The 25,343-nt window shown below is 40.5% G+C and overlaps 1 protein-coding gene across 3 annotated transcripts in view; it reads left to right on the forward strand.

Moving 5' to 3' along the window:
* Nucleotides 1-25,343, forward strand: part of MPPED2 (metallophosphoesterase domain containing 2) — a 110,052-nt gene that overhangs the window by 47,655 nt on the left and 37,054 nt on the right. For all 3 annotated transcript variants that reach the window (XM_049821128.1, XM_049821129.1, XM_049821130.1), the window contains exon 4: nucleotides 12,992-13,217. In XM_049821128.1, coding sequence (XP_049677085.1) covers nucleotides 12,992-13,217 — 226 coding nt within the window. The remainder of the gene's footprint in view (nucleotides 1-12,991; nucleotides 13,218-25,343) is intronic.

Raw genomic sequence — 25,343 nt, forward strand, 5'->3', positions numbered from 1 at the left:
AGACCTTTATCTTACAGTAATTGCCTATACTAGGGGGTTAATAAATGTTCCAAGATTAGTGACTTCTTTTTTTTGTTAGAGAAAAATAGATTATTGCTTCTTGCTGGCTATAACCAGCCTGCATAGCTTGTTAATTAACCCTCTTGTTGCAGTGGGCTGAAGCTGAGTATCTGAGCTCGGACAAAGTCTGCATGCATTTTATGTATCAGGAATGATGTGTCTTGGCACAAAAGGGCTGCGAAAGAAAGACCCGTGCAACTCCACCTCTCCCATCCACCCCCGTCGCGCCTGTTAGAAGAGCTTGAAATCTTTATTGACTGTATTTGGGGAGTATGTTGATTTCGGAGGACGGGCGGCACTTGGGTACCACTGGTGGGGAGAAGGAGGAGAAGGGAACCCCTTCTTCCAGAGCTAAAGGAATTTGCGTTTTCTTTGTCCTGCTTTCTCGTCCCGATCCTGACAGCGTGAACGACGGCGCTCGCTCCGTAGGGTGGTGACAAGACCCGCAGGCAGCACGTTCTCTCGGTTAAACCCTGGTGCGAGGCTGGGGGACCCGCTCTGCTGCCACGTCCCGTGGTGCCGGGCCGGTCTCGGCGTTTGGCTCGCCTGCGGGCTGGTTCGCGTGGCCCTGCCGCAGCTTTGGGATCGATGGGAGTTCCTCAGAACTTGAGGTCGCTTTGAGGCTCGGGTCACTTCAGTGCCTCACTTCACTGAGCTGTTCTGGCCGCTTTTCTCATCCTGCACCCCAGCTGTGAGGTAAAAGTTACCAAACCCTGACTTACTATTGATGGTACGTTTAGTAGAGGAGGAACAAAGCGGCACAACGGGGGACAGCAGTGTAAGGAGAGAGGCAAGAAGATGCGAAGCCAACACAGAAGAGAGCAAAATAACATCAAACCAGGGGAGGGACGGTGGCTTGAAAGAAGAGAGAGTCAAATGAGAGCACAGGGATGTAAAGTCGTGGAGATTTACCTGCTTTTTCCAGAGCTTCATTTCTCCCCAAGTACATAAAATTAAGAAATGAGGGCTCAGGAACACACTGTACTTTGAATTTCCTGTAACTGTTGATAAGTGAACCTTGAAGACCTCAGAATTATGTACGTGTTTTCTAATGTACCAGAATCTTTAATATTAGAGGCCAGGCTGGGTATTGAAGTGCAATAGCTCCTTTTCTCCTGAATGTTGCCATTAATTTTTATATTTTTTTTTTTTTTTTTTTTTTTACCTGACCAGCCACAGATACACACAGAGTTTTAGTTTAGAACAGAGCTGCAAATAAAAAAAGTTACCCACATTTTCTTACTTTTACCTGAGCTGCTCTCGCCCATACGTTACGCTTAAGGCTTCCCGCTCCCTATGCAGCACTTGGCGTTTGCGCTCGCTACTGAGAGGTGAGTAGAAAAACTGCAAGGCAACCCTGAGGTTTCCTGCATTTTTGTGCAGATGTCTCCTGAGCATTGTGGGGAAGGAGTTCGTTCCTTCTGTTCTCCCCTGTCCCTGCCGCAAGCTTCAGCGGTCGCTGAGAATAAAATAACGTATCCGTAGCCGTACCAGTGGTCCGGAGAGTAAAGGTCCCGCGCTAACGTCCCCTCATAAAAACCCCACGTGAAGTCATTCCCAGACGAGCAGCGTCGGGAAAAAGCCGTTCGCCATTTGCAGTCCGCTGGTTGTAAATTATAACCCTGTGCCATTAGCTGGAGCGTGGAAGGCGGGGAGGGATTGCCCGAGCGGGGCTGGCTGCGGGGATGCCCTGCTGCCGCAGTCCCCGGGCTGCCCCGGGGACGGGGGGAGCAAGAGCCGCGCTCTGGTGACTGACGGCTCTGGCTATGTGGGTTAAAATGGGTCCCGGCGTTGGAGCGAGTTACTAGGGAGGATGTGTGTACAGTTATAGTGGAAGCAATATAGCCATTCATAAACAAATGCTTCCGTGAAGCCAGCTGTAAAAACAACGATGCTTGCCTTGGAGGTGAAAGGGCAAAACCTTAGCAGAAAGGAGTATAAATAAGAAATAAATTGTTACCTTTGTGTAAGTGACTGAAATAGCTGTTCTCTGAGCGCTCTTTGTCTTGATGACCAGCTCTGATTAACTACAGTTGTCGCTTTATTCAGCAAAACTTAAGCTCTGCGTATCGTGCCTTTTTACAGCAGTTTTTTCATTCCTTTTTTTTCTTTAAGTCTGGAAATGATGGCCAAAATGTGCAAGTCAAGAGAGACCCTACTCTGCAGAAAGCACGCTAGATGAAAAATTGCAACTGCTGCATGCCCCAACAGTTAATGACAGCGTTTAATTACAGAGAAATATTTATTCATGTACCAGAATCCTCAGTGTACTTCTGTATACAAAAGGAAACTACAGATACTGCATCATACAGATTTTGCAGCACCTCGTGAAAACGTTACTGTAAATTCAAATGCACAGGTACAAGTACCATAAATCTCACGAAGCCATTTAACTTGATTTAAAAACATTTCACTACCTTAGTAGGTTAGGTGCTTAGTATTATTATCCTTATTTTATTAAGGAGCAGGGATGGCTGCAGCAAAGGGCCTATGTACTTGTACTAACAAGGATAGGAAAGATAAAAGTTTCACCTCAATTCCGTCACAAATAAAGCACACAAACTCTTTATATTGCAGAATGGAGTTTCCATTGCATATACTATTTTTCATTCATGTGTTTTGTCCTTCCTTCTGTGGAAGGGCAATTGGGTGTTTTTCAGCACATGGGTTTGCCCACTGAAATTTGAAGAGTGGCACCGTGGATTTTGAAAAAAACCGTCAGTGTGAACTCTCTGTCATGAGGTCCTGGGATGCTGTAACATAAATAATTTGGTAATTGATATTCTGCAAAGCCAGATGAGAGGAGGTGGCAAGAAATAGTAGCAGGGGTGAGATTTGGAACTCAGAAATCACTGGCACCATTTTCCATAGTTACTGCTCTAGACCTTTATCAGGCTTGAAGTTTCCTTCTCTCTCTCTCTTTTTTTAGTGTTCAGGGTCACTCTATGTGCTTAAATTTAGAAGGAAGGTATCTGAGGCTATGTGCCATTCTGCTCAGGCAATTCTAGATGGCTAGGAAAAAAAACAACAAACCTGCATAAGAGGAATTCAGTTCTTGTAATACCGTGATACAGCTGAAGTGACTTGGTTGTCTCCTTTAGTAGCAAAGAAATCTCTCTGTGGGCTGGGTTATTAAAAGGAATTTCCTTACAGGGCTCAGGAGGTTCTTCTTGAAAGACGAATGGAATGTTTAGGTTTATTTAGAATAAAAAGTTTAAATGTGGGATTCAGAAAAGAATACTGGACGTTCATGAAGACCTGCTTGAGTATTTTTAGTTGACTGTAATTTGTGTTTGCGTTCTCTGTGCATTTTCTCTTTGGTTTTTATCTTCTGTAAAAATTTCAGGAAAGGACCGTGGAGGTAGTTCTGAAATACAGTACATAGTGCTGTCAAATGGATATCAGGCTGCTTCTAGAAGAGGAGTTTAGTTCAGTTTTTAGATTTCTCCTCTTCCGACTTAGAAAAGGAAGAAACAATTCCCAACAAACATCAGCATCGCTATCTAACAATATGCTTAACGCCTCTGAATATCAAACTTGGTTCTCATACTTAAATGTTTACAAGTAAAAGAACAAAACATGATCACAGGGTAGAATTTCAAAAGCAGCTAATTGCTTTAGCACACTGGAGAATGTTACATCCTCAGAGTCAGCTGTTAACTGAATAAAAGCTGTCCTGCTTTTAGACAGTAGTCCATGCTTTTAAAACTTTTGGGATATTTAAAGAATATTTTACCGTGTTCTTTTTCCTTTCAGTTTCTTTTCCTTGTGATTATTCTTGCCGTCCCTGCTTATTATTTTTACCCTTATCATTATGGGAATTTATCCACGTTGTATTAGTATTGGTAGTCAGTGAGCCCCAGTATGTTTTGTAGTTTACCAACGATGTACTGAAAAACCATAGTTTTGAAAGAAAGCATTTCAGTTCCATGTGTAAAAGTTGAAAGGTTATGTCAAACATACTGTATTATAGAAAGAAAATTAAAATAGTTATCAGAAGTTCCTTGTTGATGTATTTGAGATTTTTCTTCTCATAAAAAAATGCTCTGACCACCTTCCTGGAATACAGAAAAAAGGAGGCATTTGGAGGGATTTTCTCAGAAATATTGACTAGGCTTTACCAGGCTGTGAGGTAGAGGGAGATGTGTGTCTCCTGCTTCATGCATTTGTAAGCCTCAAAGACTTTCATTTAAAAATGAGAAAACAAATAATGGCAACAAGTTCAGAGAGGAGGGAAGCAGGAGAATGTTTTTGGTGATTGTATGTGTTTCCTGATTGTTTTATTTATTTGTTTATCTTAAGACAGGTAGGTAGATACTGGAAGTATCCTGATAGAGGTGTGTTTTTCAGTCCTGTGGACAGAAAAGGAGGTTCTGCTGCTCACATAAAGGTCGCTGTCAATAAGGCAGAAAAATTTAGGGCAGAATCTAGATCTAGATCTGGGTCCTGCATTCATAATTCTTGTTTCCTTCAGTAAGTTTTCCTTCAGTAAGTAGTGAAAAATTGATATCCAGACTTGTTTCTCTTTTAAATAAAGATTTTTACTTTGTATGGAAAATCTTGTCCTTAACATTTGCTGGCCTTTTGCAGTGTGAAAATATATGTACATGAAAATACCAAGACGTTGTCTGTGATAATTATGATTAGCTTAATTACTTTCTGTATAATTGTTTCTCAAGATGACCTCCTTTTTGATGGCTTTTATTCATTTATTTTAGGAAAAAAAAGACTTAATTGGAATTGTAAATTACAGAGACAAAGGGTATGTTACGGGAAGTAGGTTCAGATCTGTTTGTGTCAGTGACTGTTAGTTTTTATATTCTTAAGATTCATGGAGAAAAATCATTTAAATTGATACAGTATGTGCCTGCACAAGGTAATATCAACAACCAATATATTATTTCAAAATCTGGTGAGTTTCTTTATAGAGGATTAGGTTATATAGTGTGTGGGGACTCCAAAAAGAAAATAGAATTGTGTATTGATGCCTTTAGAAATATTATTTGAGGGCAATAAAATGTTCTCTGAAATTCCCTCCTGAGTGGAGAAAATGGAGTTTGTTTGCAGTAATTGCATTTTCTAGCATTTGCTTTCGCACTTTCCAATATGAGTTAAGCCAATTGGAACCTGTGATTTCGTTTTGCTTATTGGCAAAAATACCATGTAAATTGATCTGTGATGCATTTATAGAGAATGCTTTGAAAATTTTGAAATAGAGATGGCTTTTTCTTATTAGATTTAGATAGTATTAGGGTTCATTTCTATATTTTAGCCTAATGTAATAGTAACCAAAAATGTTCCTTTTCAATTTAGTCTTAATCAAGTTCAGGGAGAACATTTCTACTTAGCCCCACTGGCACTGCGAAGGGAGAGTTTATGTTCCCATTCTTAGCCTTGCTGAGTTCAAGATCTGAGCCATTTGAAACCACACCGAGCTGAAATCGGTCTAAGACTTGTCAGCCCTGGTACATTAAGATCTTGGTCGCAAGAGAAAATGTAAAATTCTGTTGGACAAAATACAACATATTTCTATGTATTTGCAGTATACATGCTCTATAGACCTTAAACTACAGGGGGTTAGATGCAAATCTCACTGTAAGTGTAAATACAGGGTAATTCTGTGTAGAGGAACACCCTTCAGCTCTGCCAGACAAAAGATGTTCTTGCCTGAAAACCTTATATATTTTCCCAAGTGAATGCTATTTCATTTAAAGGATCTCTTTGACAGTGTTCACATAGCACCTATGCAGTCATGGTAGTCCTTTTTGTATTGCTTTGCTATGGGAAAGGGAAGCATAGCAGGAACTACCATTTCTACAAGAAGCATTTTTTTAAATGAGAGAGAAAAATAAGGCTATTGCGATTTCCAGGGAGGGTATTGTTTTCATAATTTGTTAAATTTTAAAGGGAAACTTGATAGCTGTCAGCTTTTTTGATTTTCCTCTTGAAAGCTCTGTCTTTTAGGTTATATAATTACAAGCCTGAAAAGAAAGCCTTTCCAGGGACTAGCAAGCAATCTGTGCTGCTTCTGTTTCAGATTTCATAATTTTAAAGTCAATTTGGGGGACTTTTTACACCTAAAGTTGGCAGTGCTGCGAGCTGCAAAATCTGGAGGCTTTTTTGTTTTTGAGGTTAGACTAAACAAAAACTTTAGATTCTGCCTGTTTCAAAACAAATAAATGTCACGTATTAATTGATTAAACTTTAGTGAAGCTTTCCATGTTTCAAGAAAAAATGTTTCAATAACAGTAGCCCAGTGAAATTCAAAACAACTTTGAGATCAAAACCCAACACAAGTTATCTCAGAATAATGCTAAGGAAGCCGTGGAACACTGAAGTGAAACAAAAGATTTGTCGCTTACGTTGTGCTACATTTTCTCTTTCAACAGAGAGGAGAAGGATATTAATCACAAACAGTTACATTAGAATAATGTTATGGTTGGGACATAAATACATAAAAGCAAGGAATTGTTACCAATGCAGAGCAGCGTTAAATCAGATCCATAGTTAACTAGGTTCTGCAGTGTATATGGCCCCCTTGTAGGGCTCGTACTGCACTTGGCGATGTTACGGCCCAGTGTTGCGCAAAATTCACTACGTTTACCTCTGGGAGAGAGAAGGAGTGGAAGCACTTGGTATTGCTGCCGCTGATTCTGCAGTATCGGACTTCTCCTAAGTGCCCATATAGGTTGGGTAGTGCCTGTACCTGCGGTCGCATGGAGAGGACCGTGTTTGCTGAATGCCTTGGCACTACCTAGCTGAATTACAGGTGCTGAGGCAAGATTCACTCAATACTTCCTTGCTTTCATGGGTTTATGACTCAGCCTTGGCATTATTGTAACGTAGTTTTTTGTGTTTAATGTTTCTTAGACTTGGTTTTCCATTGCCAGCATGGAAGAAATCCTAATGCATGAGTTTCAGAGGAGAAGGTAGCAGTCTGAACCTGCTGTGTGGCTCGATCCGCAAGTGTGAGTATTAACGCTAGAGCTGTCAGGCCTTGTGAAAATTAATGAAGCCTGACGGTTACAGAGTGAAAGGTCAGAGGCAGAGCTTGCACTTACCTAACATTTCTGTTTTGTTGTGTCTAACAGCGTTTTCAACAAAGAGGAGCTTTAATGTACAAGCTTTAGATTTATCACAGGAATTCAAGGGTCTCAGCCTTTGCATCTCCCTGTGCTGTGGTCTAATGTTTTCTTTGCATAAAGGCAAAACAGTTAAACTTTCATTCATCTACTGTTGCTGTGTTGCCCATGTGTATTTTGCCTTTGTTTTTCCTTCTCCAAAATTTTCTTTTGGAGGGGGGAAAGAAAAAAAGGCGGCATCTGAACTGATGATAGTTTAAAAAGCTGGTGGAATACTTTTCATCAAGAAGATTTTGAGAGATCTCGTACTTCAGTTATTTGTACTTCTTTAGAAGCGTGTTCTGATTTTGTGCATGTTCTGTCTTTTATTTGCCTGCTTTAATTGTTTCATTCTGTAGATTTCTAGACACAGAGAAGTAAAATGTATAGAAATTCATGGGCTTATGTTTTCAGCCAGTATGTTGGTTGACATCAGTTTTAGCTATTCCGTTGAGGACTTTTTGTGAAGGCTGGTTGATTAAAACAGCCAGAATATTTTCACAGTCAGTCAATCTCACCCTAGAAAAGATGTTTGTTTTTCCTACCCAGTTTTGTATCTCAGTACTTGCAGTTGATTGTTGGTGAGAAAAGTCCAACTTACCATTTGAAAGCTCGAGTCTATATAGCTGTACTTACACAGTCTCACTCATTTGTCAAAGGAGAAATCGGAGCCTTTGAGATATTCTGTCTGTCTTTTAAAAAGCTGAAAGGCGTCTGCGTGTGTTGGGATTGTGCCGTAAATGCTGGGAAGAGAGAGTAACTGTGGTCCTGAGATGCAGTGGGCTTTCCATGAGAAACCTCTGAAGAGTTACAGAGCTGCTGAACAGCAGCAGCTTCTGCTGGTTGCCCATCGGTGGGCAGCTTGGGGAGCTGTGGCCTGGCAGCTGATAGCAACTGGTGGGGACTGGAAGGCCATAGGAACGACACAAATTCCGCTCTTTCAGTGTTTATCTCTGGATGTGTACGTGGTTGGTAATAGGTGAACGCTCCATGACCGGTTTGGCACTTTGGAAGCATATATGATACGCCATAAAATTGGAAGGTGATTCACTTGCACAGGCATCTCGCTTGTACAGATTTTCCTTCTTTTTGAAGGGACTACGATTTGTACTTCAAGGTTTCTCAGCCCATTTCTCAGCATATGGCCAAAGGGTCTATGAGGCTATGAAATGGGCATGAAAACACTTCACGTTTCATGGAAGTGTTGTGTGGTTTGAATAGTTAATACATGCGTACGCATATTCAAAGCTTCACATCAAAGGCACTTGCATAACGTTTGTGTGTAAATACAGGTTTCTACCACTACACAGACAGCTAGTATCACATTATTTCTTATTCCCCTACTTCCCTGTGGGTTTTGTAGGTAACAGTAGTCAAAAAATAACATGATTTTCTATTTTTATAGGGACTCAGCAGTTAACATTCATTGCCAGTCAGACTCCTTTTCATGTCTGGCAGCTCTACAGAACTTGGGTTGTGTGACTAAATTGTACTCGTATGAAGCATGCCATTAAAACGGGAACGGTTGTTCAACAGATTAAGGACTCCTAGGATCAAGTACTTGATGTGAACTTAAGCACTGGAACACCTACTTATATAGGTTAAAAAAACCCAACAACCACCCCCAGTTTCCCTACCTCGTCCCATGTAATAGGTGTATTAAAAGTCAGTTGTTCAGCTAACAGTGTAAAGTGATGTAAGTAGTTGCAGCCAGCAAAAGAAGTTCTGCCTTACCGGTGTACACAGAGCCTCATTCCTTTTTTGCTGCATCAGTTTTCAGCCGGATCAGTTTCCTGATCTGCTGTGCTCTGCAGCCACCAAATCCATGTGTTGGCAAAGAGGTGCGGTGGCACAGGAGTAAGGGTGAATGCTTGAGGGACAAAAGTACGTGGGACTGTAGCTTGAGGGTTGACTTGTTAAATGAAAAGTCACAGAAATCTTCTGAGACTCCTGGATTAATGTATTTACTATAAACAGTTTAGTATTTACAAGTTATGCACAGTTAACTATCTTTGCTTTTATTTGACCAAGAGTGATACTGACCTTTTGTCTTCCAGAAGAGAACAACTTGTCTAATTGCAATATTTTCTTAATCAATGATTACATAGTGCCCTTGCTACTCTACTGTTGAGGGCAGATGTCGAGAAACATTTTAGACGAAATAATACAAATATATATTGAAGATACACACGCACCCTGTATGTGTATATATACACAGAAATATATAGGATTTCAAATACTCCAGTATAAGTGACTTTAATTCACAGGCTTTGTGCCCTAATAATTTTTAGTAGCTGTAGTTTTAGGATTGTGTTCTTACCTGTTAAACATTTAAATATTTTTAAATTAAACTCGGTTATTACCCTGGGAGTTGATAATTGGGGTTTCTGATGTGCTTGTCCCAGCAAACACATCAGACTCTTTTCCTAGTCTGGAAAGTGATAATCCTTTCTGTTTTCCAGATTCACAGTATGAATTAGAGTGAATAATATTACTGATGTGGGATGGAAAATTTAATAGTTAGGAAATGGGACTAATAAAGACCAAATGTAGCTAACAAGAATCTGGTGAAGGAAAATGAGGAGGCGCCTTTCAACCTGTGTATTGTGCTACATACAGCATCTGTCTCTGTACAGATAGCATGGATGTAGGTATGCAGAGATTAATCTGGTCAAGATGAAACTAAAATACCGTGGGGTAAGAGGTTGCGTGTCACTGTTTATGCTTCCATATTAAACAGAGAAGGTTAGCAGCTTATAGACAAAGGGCAGGACTGCCAAAAGAAAGCACACCAAAATACTTCATAAATTCTATCAGGGAGAATGAATGTTGTGCATTGCCACAGGGCTTTTCAGGAGGGGAAAACCTGAATGCGATGAATAAATAGCTAATCTGATTGCAGGTAATTTATTACTGTGATTAGTGCTATGTAGTCTTTCCTCGGGGTAGAGGAAAGAAATGGATGAGTCTTCCTCTTGCTGCTCCCCTTTGCTTGAGCCTGGCTTTTGATGTGTTCGCATTTTGATGAGTGGTGTTGCTCATTGCTGGCCCCCAAGCCAGCTCTGGAAAAGGAAAGCAGAATGCGACTGGTTGTTATAAAGTCGGGGAGCTCGGTGGGGAGCCTGGCCAGACCTTGGTGCCCGTCCTATGGTAAATATTGAAGTACGTACAAATACGGGGCGAAGCACATCTCGTCTCGTTGCTGGATGTGATGGGCGTGCGGTACGGCGGAGCTAGAGCTGACGGGTGGATGTTGGTGAACTTGGGTCCCCGTGGGGTTTCTCCTCTGGGGCCTGTTGTGCCTTATTCCTCCGTCCTGGTGTTGGTCCTTAGGTGTCAGTGGTGGGACCGTGCCCAGGTTCTCAGGAGCTGACCAAGTGAAGCCTCTCTCTCTGCAGTCTTAATAAAATCAGCGGCTGTCTTGGCACCAACTGCAGTAAATACTGTTTGGTTTTCCTTACTGACTTCAGGTGCTTATATAGCACATATAAAGTTACATTTACACGTTTTAATAATCATTGATGCCACCACCGGTTTGTCTTTTTGTGTCCTGTGTGTCTTCATACTAAGCCCTCTCTTTTAAGGTGTCGAGATGAAAAAACATTGACTTCAAGCCAAATGTTCCAGACTTAATTGGACATAATACCAGCAAAATGTGCTGATTTTCAAATCTATAAAACTAAATGGGAGAAAATGTAAAACCTGAACATTTATCCAGTAAGATGAGAAGTTTTCTCTGCTAAAACTGGCAAATGTTGATAACTTGGCAGAAACCTGAATTTAACTTCTCCATCCTACTTCTCTGAGAATTTAATCACATCTAGCTTGTTTTGGGGGATTGATAGTTATGACAAGTGTATCAAATTTCCTGCCAGTGGTATCTTTTATGTTTCCTGAGAGAGGAGAAAATAGCAATTTTGCCTTGTGCCCAGGAGTCACAGAGAGCAGGAATTGTAGGTACCTGCCACATCGAGTTTTTAAATAAAAATGAATTGCAGAGCAGCATGTAGCAGAGATGGGGAAGGGGAGGGAGAAGAGTGAGGCATAAACTGTAGAGGAGCATTTATTGCATCTCCCCCAGCTTTTAATCTAATGCAGCACCGCAGAGAGTTATGAATATGTATGATCTGCATTTTGTTCAGATGTGAGGTGTTTATGAAGATGTCTGCTTGGGTTTTTTTCCTGGGGATTTATAGCTTTTTGTTTTTCTTTCTAGAATTAACTAATTTTGCAAAGATGATGTTTATATATATATATCTCTCTTGTGTAATTCATGTTTCTGTGCTGTAAATATTGAAAAGCAGAGGGTTTTGACTGGTTCCCCTTACGTCTTATTTAGGGGAAAGTTAATCTTGTTGTAAATACTTACAACTTTACTTTGAAACTTAATATTTACAAAAAACCCAAACCACCAAAAAGGTTTTGAAAGTTGAAAGACGAGTTTTAAGCTAGCAAAGCCGCATCTATTTAGGAGAACTGTATTCAGGAGAAATACATAGCATCCGATTCAGTGTTCCTCGAGGCAGATGTTGGGAGTACCAGAACTGGAAGATGGACCCATAGATTTGCACATACTTTTTGCTGCCTTTATTAAAAACCAAAACAAACCCCACCAAACTTTTCTAAATTATTATTAGAAATATACACAAAAATGAACGATTTGCTATAAGACTAGGAAATCAGGCTTATGGTGACGGTAGTAGAAGGGAGATCTATGTCTGGTTCAGGTTTGATGCAAACTTATGTGTGATTTTTGGCAAGTTACAGAGGGACAGATTTTGTAAAGTAACCTAACTTCTGTGAGGACACCACAGTATGGGACCATATTTTTAAGGGAGCTTAGCACCCAGTATGTTTGTTTGGAAGATCTGGCACTGGTTGTTGGTACCAAGTGCTTGAAAATCTGTCTCTGAACTCCAAAACTCTGGCTCTGTGGGCTTGATCCATGCCTCGTTCCAAACAATGAAGATAGTTGCCCTGACTTGAGGTGATCAAGCCTGTACTCTTTATCTGTGACCCTCATGGTAAATTAATTAACCACACTTCGTTTTTCCTACCTGATGTCTTACTTGCTTGAGTTTCATGGTTTTTTCTACACGTGTATGTCTTACTAAAAGGAGATAATTCCCATAAACGGAATTATAATAATAAAGTGAAAGTTCATTGCAAGTGAATTGGGGTTTTGAAGAACAGGCTAAGTCTGGAATAACTGTGCCACTTCTTGAACACTTTGGATTCCATACAAATGAATCCAAATAACTGCATAATTTAAAAACCAGCAGCCTAATTCAGTTACCCCATGCCTGGAACCCTCACACCATAGTTGTGAGGCATGCAGAGACTGCAGTCGCTGGTCCACCCACCCACCCACTCAGACACGCGGGGTATCTCGCTGCATGTCACTCCTGTGGACTGGGGCTCGGACTGCTGACTCCGACCCAGTCCCATGAATTAAGTGACAGGACTGAGTATCACATCTTAGGCTAATCTAAACCAGTGTGTCATCAGTTGAAAGCAAGGGAGCAGTGGTGCTTTATGCCACCTTTGGAGCTGGTTTGGTGCCTACCAGCTTGTTTTGTTTAACTCTGCAGCACACGCTTTTTATTATGACACTGCTTTCTGTTACTTTACATTTTAACGCAGTTCCATTCAATGGAAGAGGAGCAGCATTAATAACTTTTGCTCAACATGGAGATGCACACAGATCTTGGGTATTTCATTCTGTCACTGCTAGCTGTCTACTTATTGTGCCAGCAATGCTGGTGTGGGAGGAAAATGTGCTAATTAAGTCCTCTTTTTTGTTATTTCAGGAAACCTACCATATGAATATAAAATAGTGATTGCTGGGAATCATGAACTGACATTTGATAAGGAATTCATGGCAGACCTTGTTAAACAAGATTACTACCGCTTTCCCTCTGTGTCCAAATTGAAACCAGAGGACTTTGACAATGTTCAGTCACTCCTGACAAATAGTATTTACTTACAAGATTCAGAGGTAACAGTTAAAGGATTCCGAATATACGGTGCCCCGTGGTAAGTCTCAATTTAAACTTTCTTTGCTGTTTATTACTTGATCCACAGCAGGAATCATTCCTGTTGAAAATGCATGAAGCTGCTTTGTTGCATTGCCCTGCAGAACAGTATCAAATTTAGCTGTAAAGCACCCTGAAAAAATTGCCACATCTTTTTTTGTGGATAAATAGGCTATATTTAGCCACGTGTGTGAAATAAGACAGAAGGAATTGTAATTATTTCTATTCTGCCTGCTGAATGCACTTTAAAAATTGTGGACTCAATATCTACTCTGTGCTTGTGGATTAACTGCAGCGGCATCTAGTATGTATTAGGGAAGCTCCATTATATTCTGTGCCATTTAGGTATTTGTCTGCTGTGCTAATAGATTACTATGGTAGCATTTAACACCCCCACAGCACGAGGTTCAAGGCAGCAGGTGCTTTAAGCGTTACTTCTGATCAGTTCTAGGCATTGTTTTCTTTTGCTTGTAGAGTTGCGATAACAAAATTTCAAACCAGTTTTGATCTCGTTCCACCCCTGTACCAAGCATATGCAGGAAAAATTGCCGTCCGGTTTTGTACTAGGGAGACTCTTCCTTGTTTTTTCTACACGTTGTTTAATTGTGATGCCTGATACCTCTGTGGAGTCTTGGGTACCACTTGTTTTAAATTCTCTTGGTAACAACAGCCACAGTCCTTTGAGGCTCTACCAGAAACTTGAACTTCAGTGATGGTGATAATCATTGTGCTACTTGGCATTCTCAGTTGTCAGCTGAAGTACTTAGATGCTAATTTATGCACACCTATAAGAAGGGTTTATTATAAGCTTATAATTTACATCTTTTATGTTAGGCTTGCTTTAAAGGTGAAAATAGGAGAGGAAGGGGAAATGGCAGGGGTTGAACCAAAGAATGGGGCAAACCTGTACAGACATTAGAAATTTTCCTCTTCGTCTTATCTCTTTTGACTGTTCACTTGGCCTGCAGACCTTGGTGATTCATACAACAACACACGTGTTGATGCTTCTGACAATGCCTTTTTTTTTTTTTTTTTTTTGTCATATGTGGACATTAGTGCTGGCTAGAAAACTGTGATCTAGCTCTTTATCTCACATTCTTGACTTAAGCTACTGATTTTTTTAACTTAAGTCATAGCCTTTAGATAGCATCATCCTGACATTGCTTAGCTAAAAAAACCCAAAACTCTAGATCCTGCGGTATCAGCTAATTGGGAAAGATTATCTTAATTCAGGTTAGGAATCATTTCTTAAAGACATTTCAAAGTAATTTTTTTGGTATAGCAGCATATAACACACAGAAGAACACAGGGCATGTAAAGGCCTTGGGTATTGTGAGGTGGATTTGAGACTTGGTGCAAGGCGAGCAGCTGCGCGAGCTGAGATTAAGATTGTGTGCAGCTTCTCTCGTAGCTGTGTCTCGGACTCAGAGGGCTTGTATTCTGCAGGCATCCAATGATAACAAAGCGTAGGCATCTTTCAGATTTATTTGGGGCAAATTTACCTGAACTCAGCTTGCTACAGAGGTGCTGGAGAGATGTGGAGAACGTAGAATCCAAGTCTTGGGAAGAGAGCGCTTGATATTCTGAAATGGAGAACCATGTGATATGCCTTTACATGTACGTTTATATGTACTGGCAAGTTGTAGTGATCTTTTTTTCCCCTCTTCTGCTTCCCGAATCCATAATGGCCTCCAGCTGCATTTAGAAGTTCTTTCATTTTGCAGGTATACACATGGATTTAGAATGTTTGTTCTGAAATATTAAGGGATGCCACATCAAGTAACAAGTTTTAACCATAACAAGTGAATGGCATACATATTCTGACCTAGTCATGAAAGACAAATCTTAATTATTCCTCCCTATAATCCACTGATAACTGTATTTTTCCAATTGGTGATCAGTGGGAAATAAAGCTAGATTGCTAGAAAGGCACACTGAGCTCCAACCAAGTGCAGACTTCTCCTCTCTCGGAGGATGTTTCATTTGTCTTCAGCTGTGAAAAACTGTTGTCAAAGCGCGTTTTGAGCAACTGTTGATGTGGACTTGAGGCTATCATTTTGAATACAGCTTTTTAGATCAGCTAGTCTGTGTTTGGAGGATAGAGATACTGTTCTTCCTCTGCGCTGCACCCCCCCCCCCCCCCACCCCCCCCCCCCCCCAGTTCCTGGAAAATATGAAAATTCAGCTAGTTTCCTGCATTTCAGTTGGTCTTTGAGAGGAAGGAAAAGACACAAAGTCACATCAGATACTGGAAAAATCTGTTCCAAATCTGTTCTGTGGCTGGAAACTGAGACAGAATGATCAGACAAGCCTGTTAGCACTACTTAATTTTTTTCTCCTTCCCCTCCAATCACATCTCACTCTACTACTATAAATCTTCAGATTACCCCAAAGGAAGAAAATTTGTGGGGGTTTTGTATGTATTTATGGCCTCCTTACCCCAATTAGTTCTGTCACAGAAGTGGAACACTGGTCATTAACCCAGAAGATGCTCCAACCCTAAAATGAGATAAGTTGGCATGTTCAATTTATGTGCATTTTTGTAAGTATTTCCAGAGGGAAAAAATTCTCATTTGCTGATAAAGCTACTGGTTTTAATTTAAAAAGAGGGATCAAACCAAGAATAACAGCTGTGATTCTGGAGGTTTCAGCCTGTCAGGGGTTTCTAAGAAGTAATTGCCAGAAGACTGGGAAAACTGGCTATAAGTCATCTATCTATTTAGAAAATGTAAATTGCCAACTCAGTGTAACTACAGAAAAGAAATATCAGTCCATATTCATTACATGTTATTACTCATGGTACATCTGAAAGCTTTCTAAAGACCCAAGAGAATTCAAGTAGTGCCTCCTAACTTACAATTTAGTAGAATTTGTATGTAGAAAATAACTTAGAATACACGGGAGCATTCATGTGTATTTGCAATTGGAATGTGCGGTGGTGCATATCAACAGCCTCTAAGGAGCAGAAAATTTGAATTTAGCCTGATGGTTCTGAGAGTATTAAATGGCATTAGCTGGAGGGGAGTTGAAAACAGAGTATCAGCCCCTAAAAGGGAAAAGACCAGGGGTGGGACATGAATCGCGCTCGGAGCTCTGCTCATTTTCAGAGGTGGAGAATGTAACTGACATTTTCACACCTTAAATAGGAGATTCTTTGATGTACCTTGAAGGAGCAAAACGGCTGAAGATTCTCTATTTGGTCTATAGATAATCCACAAAACCACTTCCCTCCTTTCTTTTCCTTCTGACTTTGCCCTATGAACCTAGGTTGTTTGGTGGGAAAATAATTGATAGTTTATACTTTATGCAGTCAAAGCTCTTAAAGATTCCAATGGAAACATTTTCTCCTTTGGAAATTTGAGATTGAGGCTACTTATTGAACAGGACAAAAAATAAAAACAGTAATGGATATATGAATTTTTAAATCTTAAAACTCCCTTTGTGAAGATTACGTAAGCATAACTCATACTGATCTATCTGTAAAAGGGTTAAGGAGAGACAGTCTGTTTTTACTGCAGCTTCGGGTGCTGAATATGTATAAGTTAATATGTATAAGTTTTATTTAAATTCAAATGTTGTTATCTTAAAATAAGTATATTTTTTTTACATTATATTTGAAATTGTTCATCCGTGCTAAGGACTGAATTTACTATAGTATGCTATAGATGTTTGAATACAAATATTCTAGCGTTGTCTGTTTTCTAATGAAGCTTTAAAAGCATTCAAACCACCAGAGAACTGCAGTTAACTGGAGCCAGAATTTGTTTAAACCACGTTTTGACAGAAACAATTGTTCAGGGAGAATATTTTTCTCTTGCTTTATTTTGTTCTGCTGTTCAGCTATATAGGTAGCTTTTTTGATTTGTTTGAAAGAAAAAATAGCTGAAATGAAAAAGTATACTGATAAACTTCTGTGTACACAGAAATTTATGGTAGTTAATTTCATGAATAATGAGGAAATAAGCTTATTTATGAATTTTAAATTTTGCTTTCCATAAAAATTGCACAAAAATGTCACAAGCCATAAGTATAAAATAATTGAATAAAACAATTATTTACATTATTTTTAACTGTTAAAACCTATGGGTGAGTTCCACCCATATCTAGCAGAATGAAAAGTAAAACTGAAGACCCAAGACTTTCAGTATATATATTTGTTTAGATAACTATAGATAGTTGAATCTTTTTGAGGGAAGAAAATGTTTAATATAAAAGCTAATTTGATATAAATCAATACATTTTAATGGTTAACAGAATCAACTTTATGGAAATGACTGAAAAGCACAAATGTAAAAGATTAAAATTGATTATAATAATGACTGAAATCTGCGATCTGCATCATTGTGGTGAAAATCAATTCATCCTGAATGAGGCTGGGAATAAAGCTCTTCCCTTCTGACAGGAACAGCAGCATTGTTCAGCAGTATCCTGCACATTTGTCAAGTTGTAGCTTGTTCAGGTCTCAAGAACAGAAGCACAAAGCTGGCCTCCCAGTTGCTTTTAATGAATACTAGTGGGTTTTTCCTATGTCCAAGAATTTGATCTGTAGGGTGATCCAGAGGTCAAGAACAAACGGCTCACTATCGCTCACCTCTTCGAAGCCAAGGCTTTCATTTGCTTTTTTTAGTAACTCTAGAGGAAGTGCCTCAACTCTTTTTCAGAAGTAAAATTTTAATTGGCATAGATAATGTAGCCTTAAGAAAATATAGACAGGTTCAGTCATCTCCTTGAAAAACAATATTTTGTGCAATTTTTTCTTTTTAGCCCAGTGTAAATCTGGGGGCTTTCATTGAATGGTTTTGCACAAGTTTAAACTTATTTCTATAATTCTTTTTCTTTCATTGCTTCGTTTGCAATCATATTTTAATACAAGTAGCTCTAAGTTAGTACATCTCCCTTCTTCTGATCAGTGTTTTCAGACTTCGTGTTTATCCTGTCAGAAAAGCGTCAGATGTTGTTTTTTTTTTCTTTTCAATTATAAGTTTTGTAATGCATCATGGATTTTGCTGACAGTCTTCAAGTTCTTGAAATAGCAAGCAAATTAACAGCAGATATTGAGCGTGAGGACTGGAAAACCAATTGGCAACTCACATGATAGGATTCAGATATACTGATGGGTTGGAATGGATCTCATTTCTTTTATTTTCATAGTCTTACTTGGCAATTAGCTTGCGCCTAAAGAAGGGAGAAATAGAAATTGGGCTACTCAGCAATAAAGTTCTTCATTGCTATTTAGCAGTAAGGAAACCAGGGGGAGACTGGACAAGACTGTTGGTATTGTACCAGTTTTTCAGGAATTCCAGCATTTATGCGGTAGAAGTCAGCAACTGAGAAAAATATTGGCAAAGACTGAAGTCGTCTGTCTGCGTGTTAAACAAACACACCAGCACTGTAGCGTGGTTGTGTTTAAAGGTGCAGGCTTCTGTTTCATTTTTTTTGGCATTTGTCCTTCAAGTCTCTCGTTTTAGGATCGAAGAATGTATTCCCCTCGGTCTAGAATTGCAGCGGTTTGTTTACATTTTTTGCCTTGTTGGGAATGTCGCTGATTTTTCTTCAGTCTTCTTGATACCAGATTCACTTCTAAGTAAAAAATTGTCCTGTTGACTTTTAAAAGCTAGCTAGCTTGCTTTCTGACTGTCTCTCTGACTGACTCTCTGGTGGTGTCTGACTGATTGTCTTTCTTTTTGTAATTCTAAATATATTATAAGTAATTTTTAATACTATGATGCTACCCTGTCCTAGCTGCTACTTTGAAAAGTTCTGCATCCTGGCACTGGGGCAGATAATGAAGTCTTAACCTTTCCTTCAGGCTTGACTTCAGCAGGAGTAAGAACTTCAGAGTGTTCATTACTAGTGTAGCACACAAATTGTGCCTATTTGTGGGTAGAATTCTAGCCAGTTAAAACAGGCATAACATGGTGGCTCTCCTAACTCTTTTGAATCCTTCCTAGTGTGGAAACAGGGATTTGAATTCCTTCAGAGCAGTACCAAACAGATGATTGTGGGAATCTGCTCTGTGTCTCTAATTACTGCTCCATTTTCCTGGAGTTCAGTAGGTGCTGCGCAAAAAAGCAAAGAGCCTTAATGAGCATGAGCTGTGCTGTTGAGGGACTAATTATTTATGGTGGTCTCCCGTCTGTAGGCTGAAGTGTGGTTTGGTCAACAAGGAGGTCATTTCAATATATAAGTTGTGTATACAGAACACACAAGTTGTGCTACTGTTTGTAGTTTTGCTTTGGTTTTGTGTTTTTTTCACTTGCCAGCTGTCCAGGAACGGGAACTTTGCTTTCCTTTGCTGAACACTGGAATAAGGCAGTGGTCAGTGTGGTGGTTGTGTGCCTTGAGCAGGCTGAAAGCATTTGCACCCAGTGAGGAGTTAGGAAGAGTAGGGATTAACTAGAATACTACAAAACTCCTGAGATTTTCAACTCGGCTGCTAGAGACTTCATCTTGGGAGGAGGTGTGAACCCCCTTAAAGAACAGGAGCTGGGGGAAGAGGAGGGAAGGTGAGAGTTAACCCAAATGAGGAGATGTGCTGTTCCTTACAGGGTTGGGCTCGGCGCGGTGTGTTGATGCTTGCTTGAATAAATTCTTCTGTGTGGCTTCCGCGCTTCAGGACTCCTACTTTTCCATTTTCTTCTACCTCTATGTGTGCCGTACCTCTTTGTGGTGGTCTAGTGCAGAAGGGAAGAAAGACAAGACTGAAAACGCCATGCTGTTAAGGTTAACTGAAAAATTGCTTCACTCGAGGACAACCACCTTCACAGCAGGGGAGTGGAGAAGAGAGGGGCTTGAGCTTTGACGAGCTGACATCAGAAGAGATTTTGCATTGGATGGTGCTCTTCAAGCCCTATTAGTTTCTTTCCTTTGTTGCCCCTGTACCCTAAGCAAGAGGAATTAGGGAGCAGCTGGATGCTCTGACAGGCAACGAGGCAGTTGGAGGATGTGTGGGTGAGTGCAAGCCAGGGCCTGGCTGCTGGAGCACAGAGCAGGAGGAGGTGCAGGACCCACTGGAGAAACTGGTGAGCCAGAGAAACCAGAGCTGGAGCCAGGAACTAAGTGGGAGACCAAGACTTTGCTGTAGGGGCAGGCGGACTCCATAAGGGCTGTATGGCTGGAAGGGCAAGGCCCGTCCAGCCCAATGTGCGTGAACGTGTGTGCGTTTCCAGCAGGGTATTCGGATCGAAACAACACACGGGTGCATTTGGCGGGGAGTTACGAGTTACGAGCAGTGCTGCCGGTTTAAAAGCACTGGATGCATGAATCATTTCTCAGTCAGGAGTTGTGACCCTGCGTGAGAAGAGACTACATGGGCCGATACCTTTACAGTGTGAGCGTCAACCTACACTGGAAAAATGTAGTGAACACCCCCCCCCCCCCCCCCCCCCCCCCCCAACTTCAACAATGTACCTAAATGTGCCAAGTTTGGGGCATGGGTAGTTTCACCGTCTCAGTGAGATTCATAATAAGCTTTGACTAAATGTACCATTATCAGTTACATACAGATATACATATTAACAGCTTTGCTGAGTTAAGCTGTAATTGAAAAAATAGGGGTACTTTCAAGTATCTTCAGAAGATGTGGTGAAATGAAGGAGATAGGGGTAGGGGGGTGACAAGGGAGAAGGCAAGTCTTGTCCTGTGTACTGTCAGGTGTGTGAAACAGGTGTAGTCTACAGGTGGTTTGCTTCATAGTTCATCTGTTCAGGACAAACAGGAAAAAATTTGGAAGAATTTACACTGCTTCAGGTAGAGCTGATGATAAAGCTCACATGATGTGATGGGGATAAAATGCAGTAGAAATGGAAGAGAAATTATGTTTGAAAAACTGTATTTGGTTTTAATATAGAAGTAAGTCAAGTAGCAAGTGACTAGATATTGTTAGCTCACAGTGAAGGATAAGATTTCTTATGACTGTCTTCAAGATGATTTGGGTCATATTTATCTAATACTTATTGATCAGAATGCTAACTTTACCCTGACGTGTATAAAATGCCTAAAGTAATTCACAGAGGCTATGAAATAAAGCAGAAATTGCACAAGCACTTCAAATAAGAGAACACTGATCATGAATCTGAGCATAGACATAAAGGTCAAGAGTGACAGCTACATTCATCAGGTTTTCATGAGAATCCGTTCAGTAGAATAGATCTGGCACCTTATTTCAGAAGTGGTCAACACTCATGGATTCAGTTGAAAATCAATGAGACCGCTAGGTATTTATTACCACCTCTAAAATGTTTAGGTGCTAGTCTATATTACCGTTTGTGTGCATCTAAAGTATGAGAGTTGCTGACATTTCTGACTGCTAGTTAAATATCAAAATCTTAATATGGCTGAGAGCTATGTTTGTATATGTGCACACAGAGAGAAGGCTTAAGCAGTGGTTTACAAGCAGGAGGATGTCAACAGCTTATCATTGTGCCTTCGTAGACGTGGCTGAGTTGCATACGCCCTTGAGTAAGTACAGAAGGCCTCACAAGCTGTGATGCCTTGCTGTTCCCTCGGTTACTTCGCACAGACAAGGACATCGTTTTACGGCCTGCATGCACCGTGTACCTGGGCGAAAGTAATGGGAGTCGCCACCTAGTAACTCCATTCTGTGTTCCTCCTCGTTAGCGTTTTAGGTAAACACTAAACACAGTATCCTTTAATATACGTGCTTAGCTGTTTGCCTTACATACTGACACGCATGTCATGCTTGGAAACCCTGTGCCTGTGGCTACTTTGTCAAAGGAAATAATGCTTCCTAGAAAACGAGCTCGTGATGATTTGAAATCATCTGACAAGTGTGTCATCGTATTTATTTTGCAAGTAATGTTGTGAGTCCTTGAGTATTGTTATCTGCAGACCTGCCAACCTGTCTATCCTCCGCTTCTGGAGAGCGCTCGCCTTCTGTTTTGATACTTCAGCAGCATTTGCTGGATGGGTAGGACTGACAAGAAAGTTGTGTGGTCTGGTTCTTCAGAAAGCCAGTTTATTTCTGTACATATGCGAATCAGCGTATCTCACTGACAAAAGCCGATATTTGCAGCTGCTAATTGTATTGCTCTCTTGAGTAAGGTTTACGGGTTGGTTTGTACCCTGGGAATAAACTTATGGCTTGCGTATCGCCTCAAACTTTATATAAGAAAGCTTTATGTAAGAAGGAAGGATGAATCTTTCAGTCTCCTTTTCCTGGCACAGATTTTAATGCATCTTGTTTCCAAAACTGGGAATGTAATAAAAAGAAACTGCAAGAAAGGTGTTCTCTTTAACACCTCCCTTGGTGTTCCATCTGGGCTGCTTGGGACACTTCCATGTCCTGCATCGCAGGAAAATGGAGGAGAAAGGCAAGCAGTCTGAAAGCTGTAGTCCTAGTGTTCCCTTTTTTAATATGGGATGCCCCAATACACTGTAATCTCCAGGGTTTTGGGCACCTGGATTTGTTTTTTTCAGTTCTTAGTAAGTTTGTCTCCCTCTTCTGTTTGAATACAACACAGGTTTTGTGTTTGTTGAGAAACCTAGAAAGTACCATTTTAAGGAAGAATGTCTTCCATTGCCTAGCCTGAAGATCCTTTTTTATAAAGTCCTAGATTTTATAAGGTTCAAGGATGATATTGCTTATGGTTTTGTGTGTATAGCATTGGAAGAGGTAGAGCTTTTGGGAAAGCCTAGAAAATTTGAAAATAAGGCAACTATAAATCACTCTGAAAATATTGTCTAATCTCTCTGTAGATAAAGATACTCCGTCACGTAAAGGATGAAATCCATCCTTCCTGAAGTTAGAAGGACTTTGCTAGTTCATTCAGGATTTTGGACAGTTGCACGTGTTTAATGAAGCACTGACTATGAGTAGTACCTGCAGTTGTTCTTGAACTCTGAAGCAGGCACAGACGCAGCATTTTGTGTTGCCATTATCTTCACTACATTTTCTTCTAGCAAATAAAATTGAACACTTTCAAAAGCAGAGAAGCAGTTTTCCTCAAAGGCATGAAAAAGTTCCATTATTTTCCATATGGTATTTGTGTAGACACTGCACATAGTTTGTGCATAACTTCTAATTGTTGAACATTAGCAAAACTCCAGGTAATGAAAAATGTACATTATCTTCGTTTCATAGGGATTTATTTGTAAGAGTTTTCTCTGGCTGAGTACCTTTTCCTCATGTGGTGGAATCCTGCTCAGGGCCAGCAAAATCCGCTGGCCAGGATGGCACAGCAGGAGCAGCACACCTCCTCGCAGGGTCAGATGGGATGTGTAGGATCTCTGCTGGGTCTTAGCATCTGCTACCATATTGCAGTGGCAGCAGCGTTTTGAGTAACAGCCGTTCGTTGTACGCCAGTATTGTATTTGCTGATCCGTGTATGTATAACTGAAAAGTATAGTTCCTGCAAATTTTATAATCGTCTAATATCAACAGAAGTGTAAGTGATACTTAAAGTGTGAGATGAAGGTATGCTTTGTTTCAGAGAAGGATTTTGTTGTGGTTTCATAAATTTTGGAGTTAAAACACAGATTAAAATATTCAGAGATGCAGAGGCTGATTGTCCATCTGGAAGTGAGCTGCTTTAGCACAGAACAGCGAGACCTCACCATAAGGATGTGCCTTTAGCTGATAATTACTAGCAGTCAAACTACCTAGAGTGTACACCTTTTCTTATTTATATTCCAGTCCTGTAACCTTCCCTATTCTCTTGTGCCTTTGTTCTATTAATCTACAAAACAGGGCTCGACTTGTGATTAGTCCTTAGAGGTTGTTTCTATTAATCAGGCTGCAAAACAGGTCTAGTTGGATGTTCTGTTGCAAGTGTTTAATGTGCTTTCCTCATCAGTCCGCGGCACAGAGCTTCTAGGGTTGTCTTAAATGGCAATGAAATCAGTGATGTGTCTGCTGCACTTTCTTTGTGTTTACGTCTTGATTGTGTTGCTGTAGGATGGGGAAAATAGAAAGAGGAAAATAATTGCAGTCCTGTAGAAAATTGCTTAAGTTAGCGACATTGGTGGCTACATGTTGATAGAGAGCTAAGCGGCAGCTGCAGGACGGATCCTGTCACAGCAGAACCGCTTGTTAGGTGTGTTTTGAATGAAAAGAACCTGCCCCATCTTTAAATGGGAAGTTTGAAATTCAAGCTTTGACCACAGATAGGGGCCTAAGTTTTAAACTCTCCTGTAGAGTTTTAAAGACGTATCTTTCCCCATAACATTTGGAGGGTCATTTAAGATAGTGCGTATTTTTCTGCAGTACGTAGAAAGCCAGACAGATTTCTGCTGATGTATATATAACAGAAAATAATCTAAGAGTTGGCGGAATATAAGGAAAAACCCCCAAACTGAACTGTTCTGTAACACTTCCATTATTAGAACTTACCGTAAAATTTGAACAATAAACAGCATATGTAGTGAGAAACTAATCTAGTTTCATTATAGAAGATATTACTAACTATAAAAGCGTAATGATTTATGCTTCTAATTAAATACAGTATTTCCTCCCTGTAGGAGGAAAGTATCTATTTTTAAAATGTATCAGAAGAAACAAACCAGACCCCTAGTTATTTTTTCTGTACTGTTCCTTAGGTTTTTGGTTTTGTTTGGTTGGGGTTGTTTTTTTTTTAAAGTTTTTGTTATGTTGATTACGTATTTCTTTGCCAGCTCAATAAAGTCTGTCACTGAACTAAAGAACTTAGGCTGCTGTCTGGAAAAAAACCTGGCCCTGAGGCAGCAGGGTTTGTCTCAGCTGCCGTGCTCGCCTCTCGCTGCGTTCCTGCCTGTTTTTTCTGTATTCCCATGGCACATGCCTCAATTTCTCTAATGCACAAGCTTAAACTACCAGCCTTTGCAAAACTGGCCCAGTATTGCCTTCCAGTGAAGTCCACACCTGAATTCGCTGGCTGTGCCGAGAACTGGTCCCTTACCGCCTCGTGCCATCGTTTAGCTGCTAATTCGAAGGGCTTTGTGCTGCCTCACCCCCAGCGACAAACCGCTTCATTAGGCGGTGGTTTGTCCAGTTTGACCTTCCGTGGCCTAAAGAGCAGAGTTAAATGCCAGCGCGACACCTTCTTCCTTCCCTGGGCTGACGCAGCGCAGATGCGATGCCTTCGGTCGTGACACCAGCAGCCGGGCGAGCGGCTTACGCGCACCCAAGGAA

Source organism: Accipiter gentilis, chromosome 17 (assembly GCF_929443795.1).
Source record: "Accipiter gentilis chromosome 17, bAccGen1.1, whole genome shotgun sequence".
NCBI lineage: Eukaryota > Metazoa > Chordata > Aves > Accipitriformes > Accipitridae > Astur > Astur gentilis.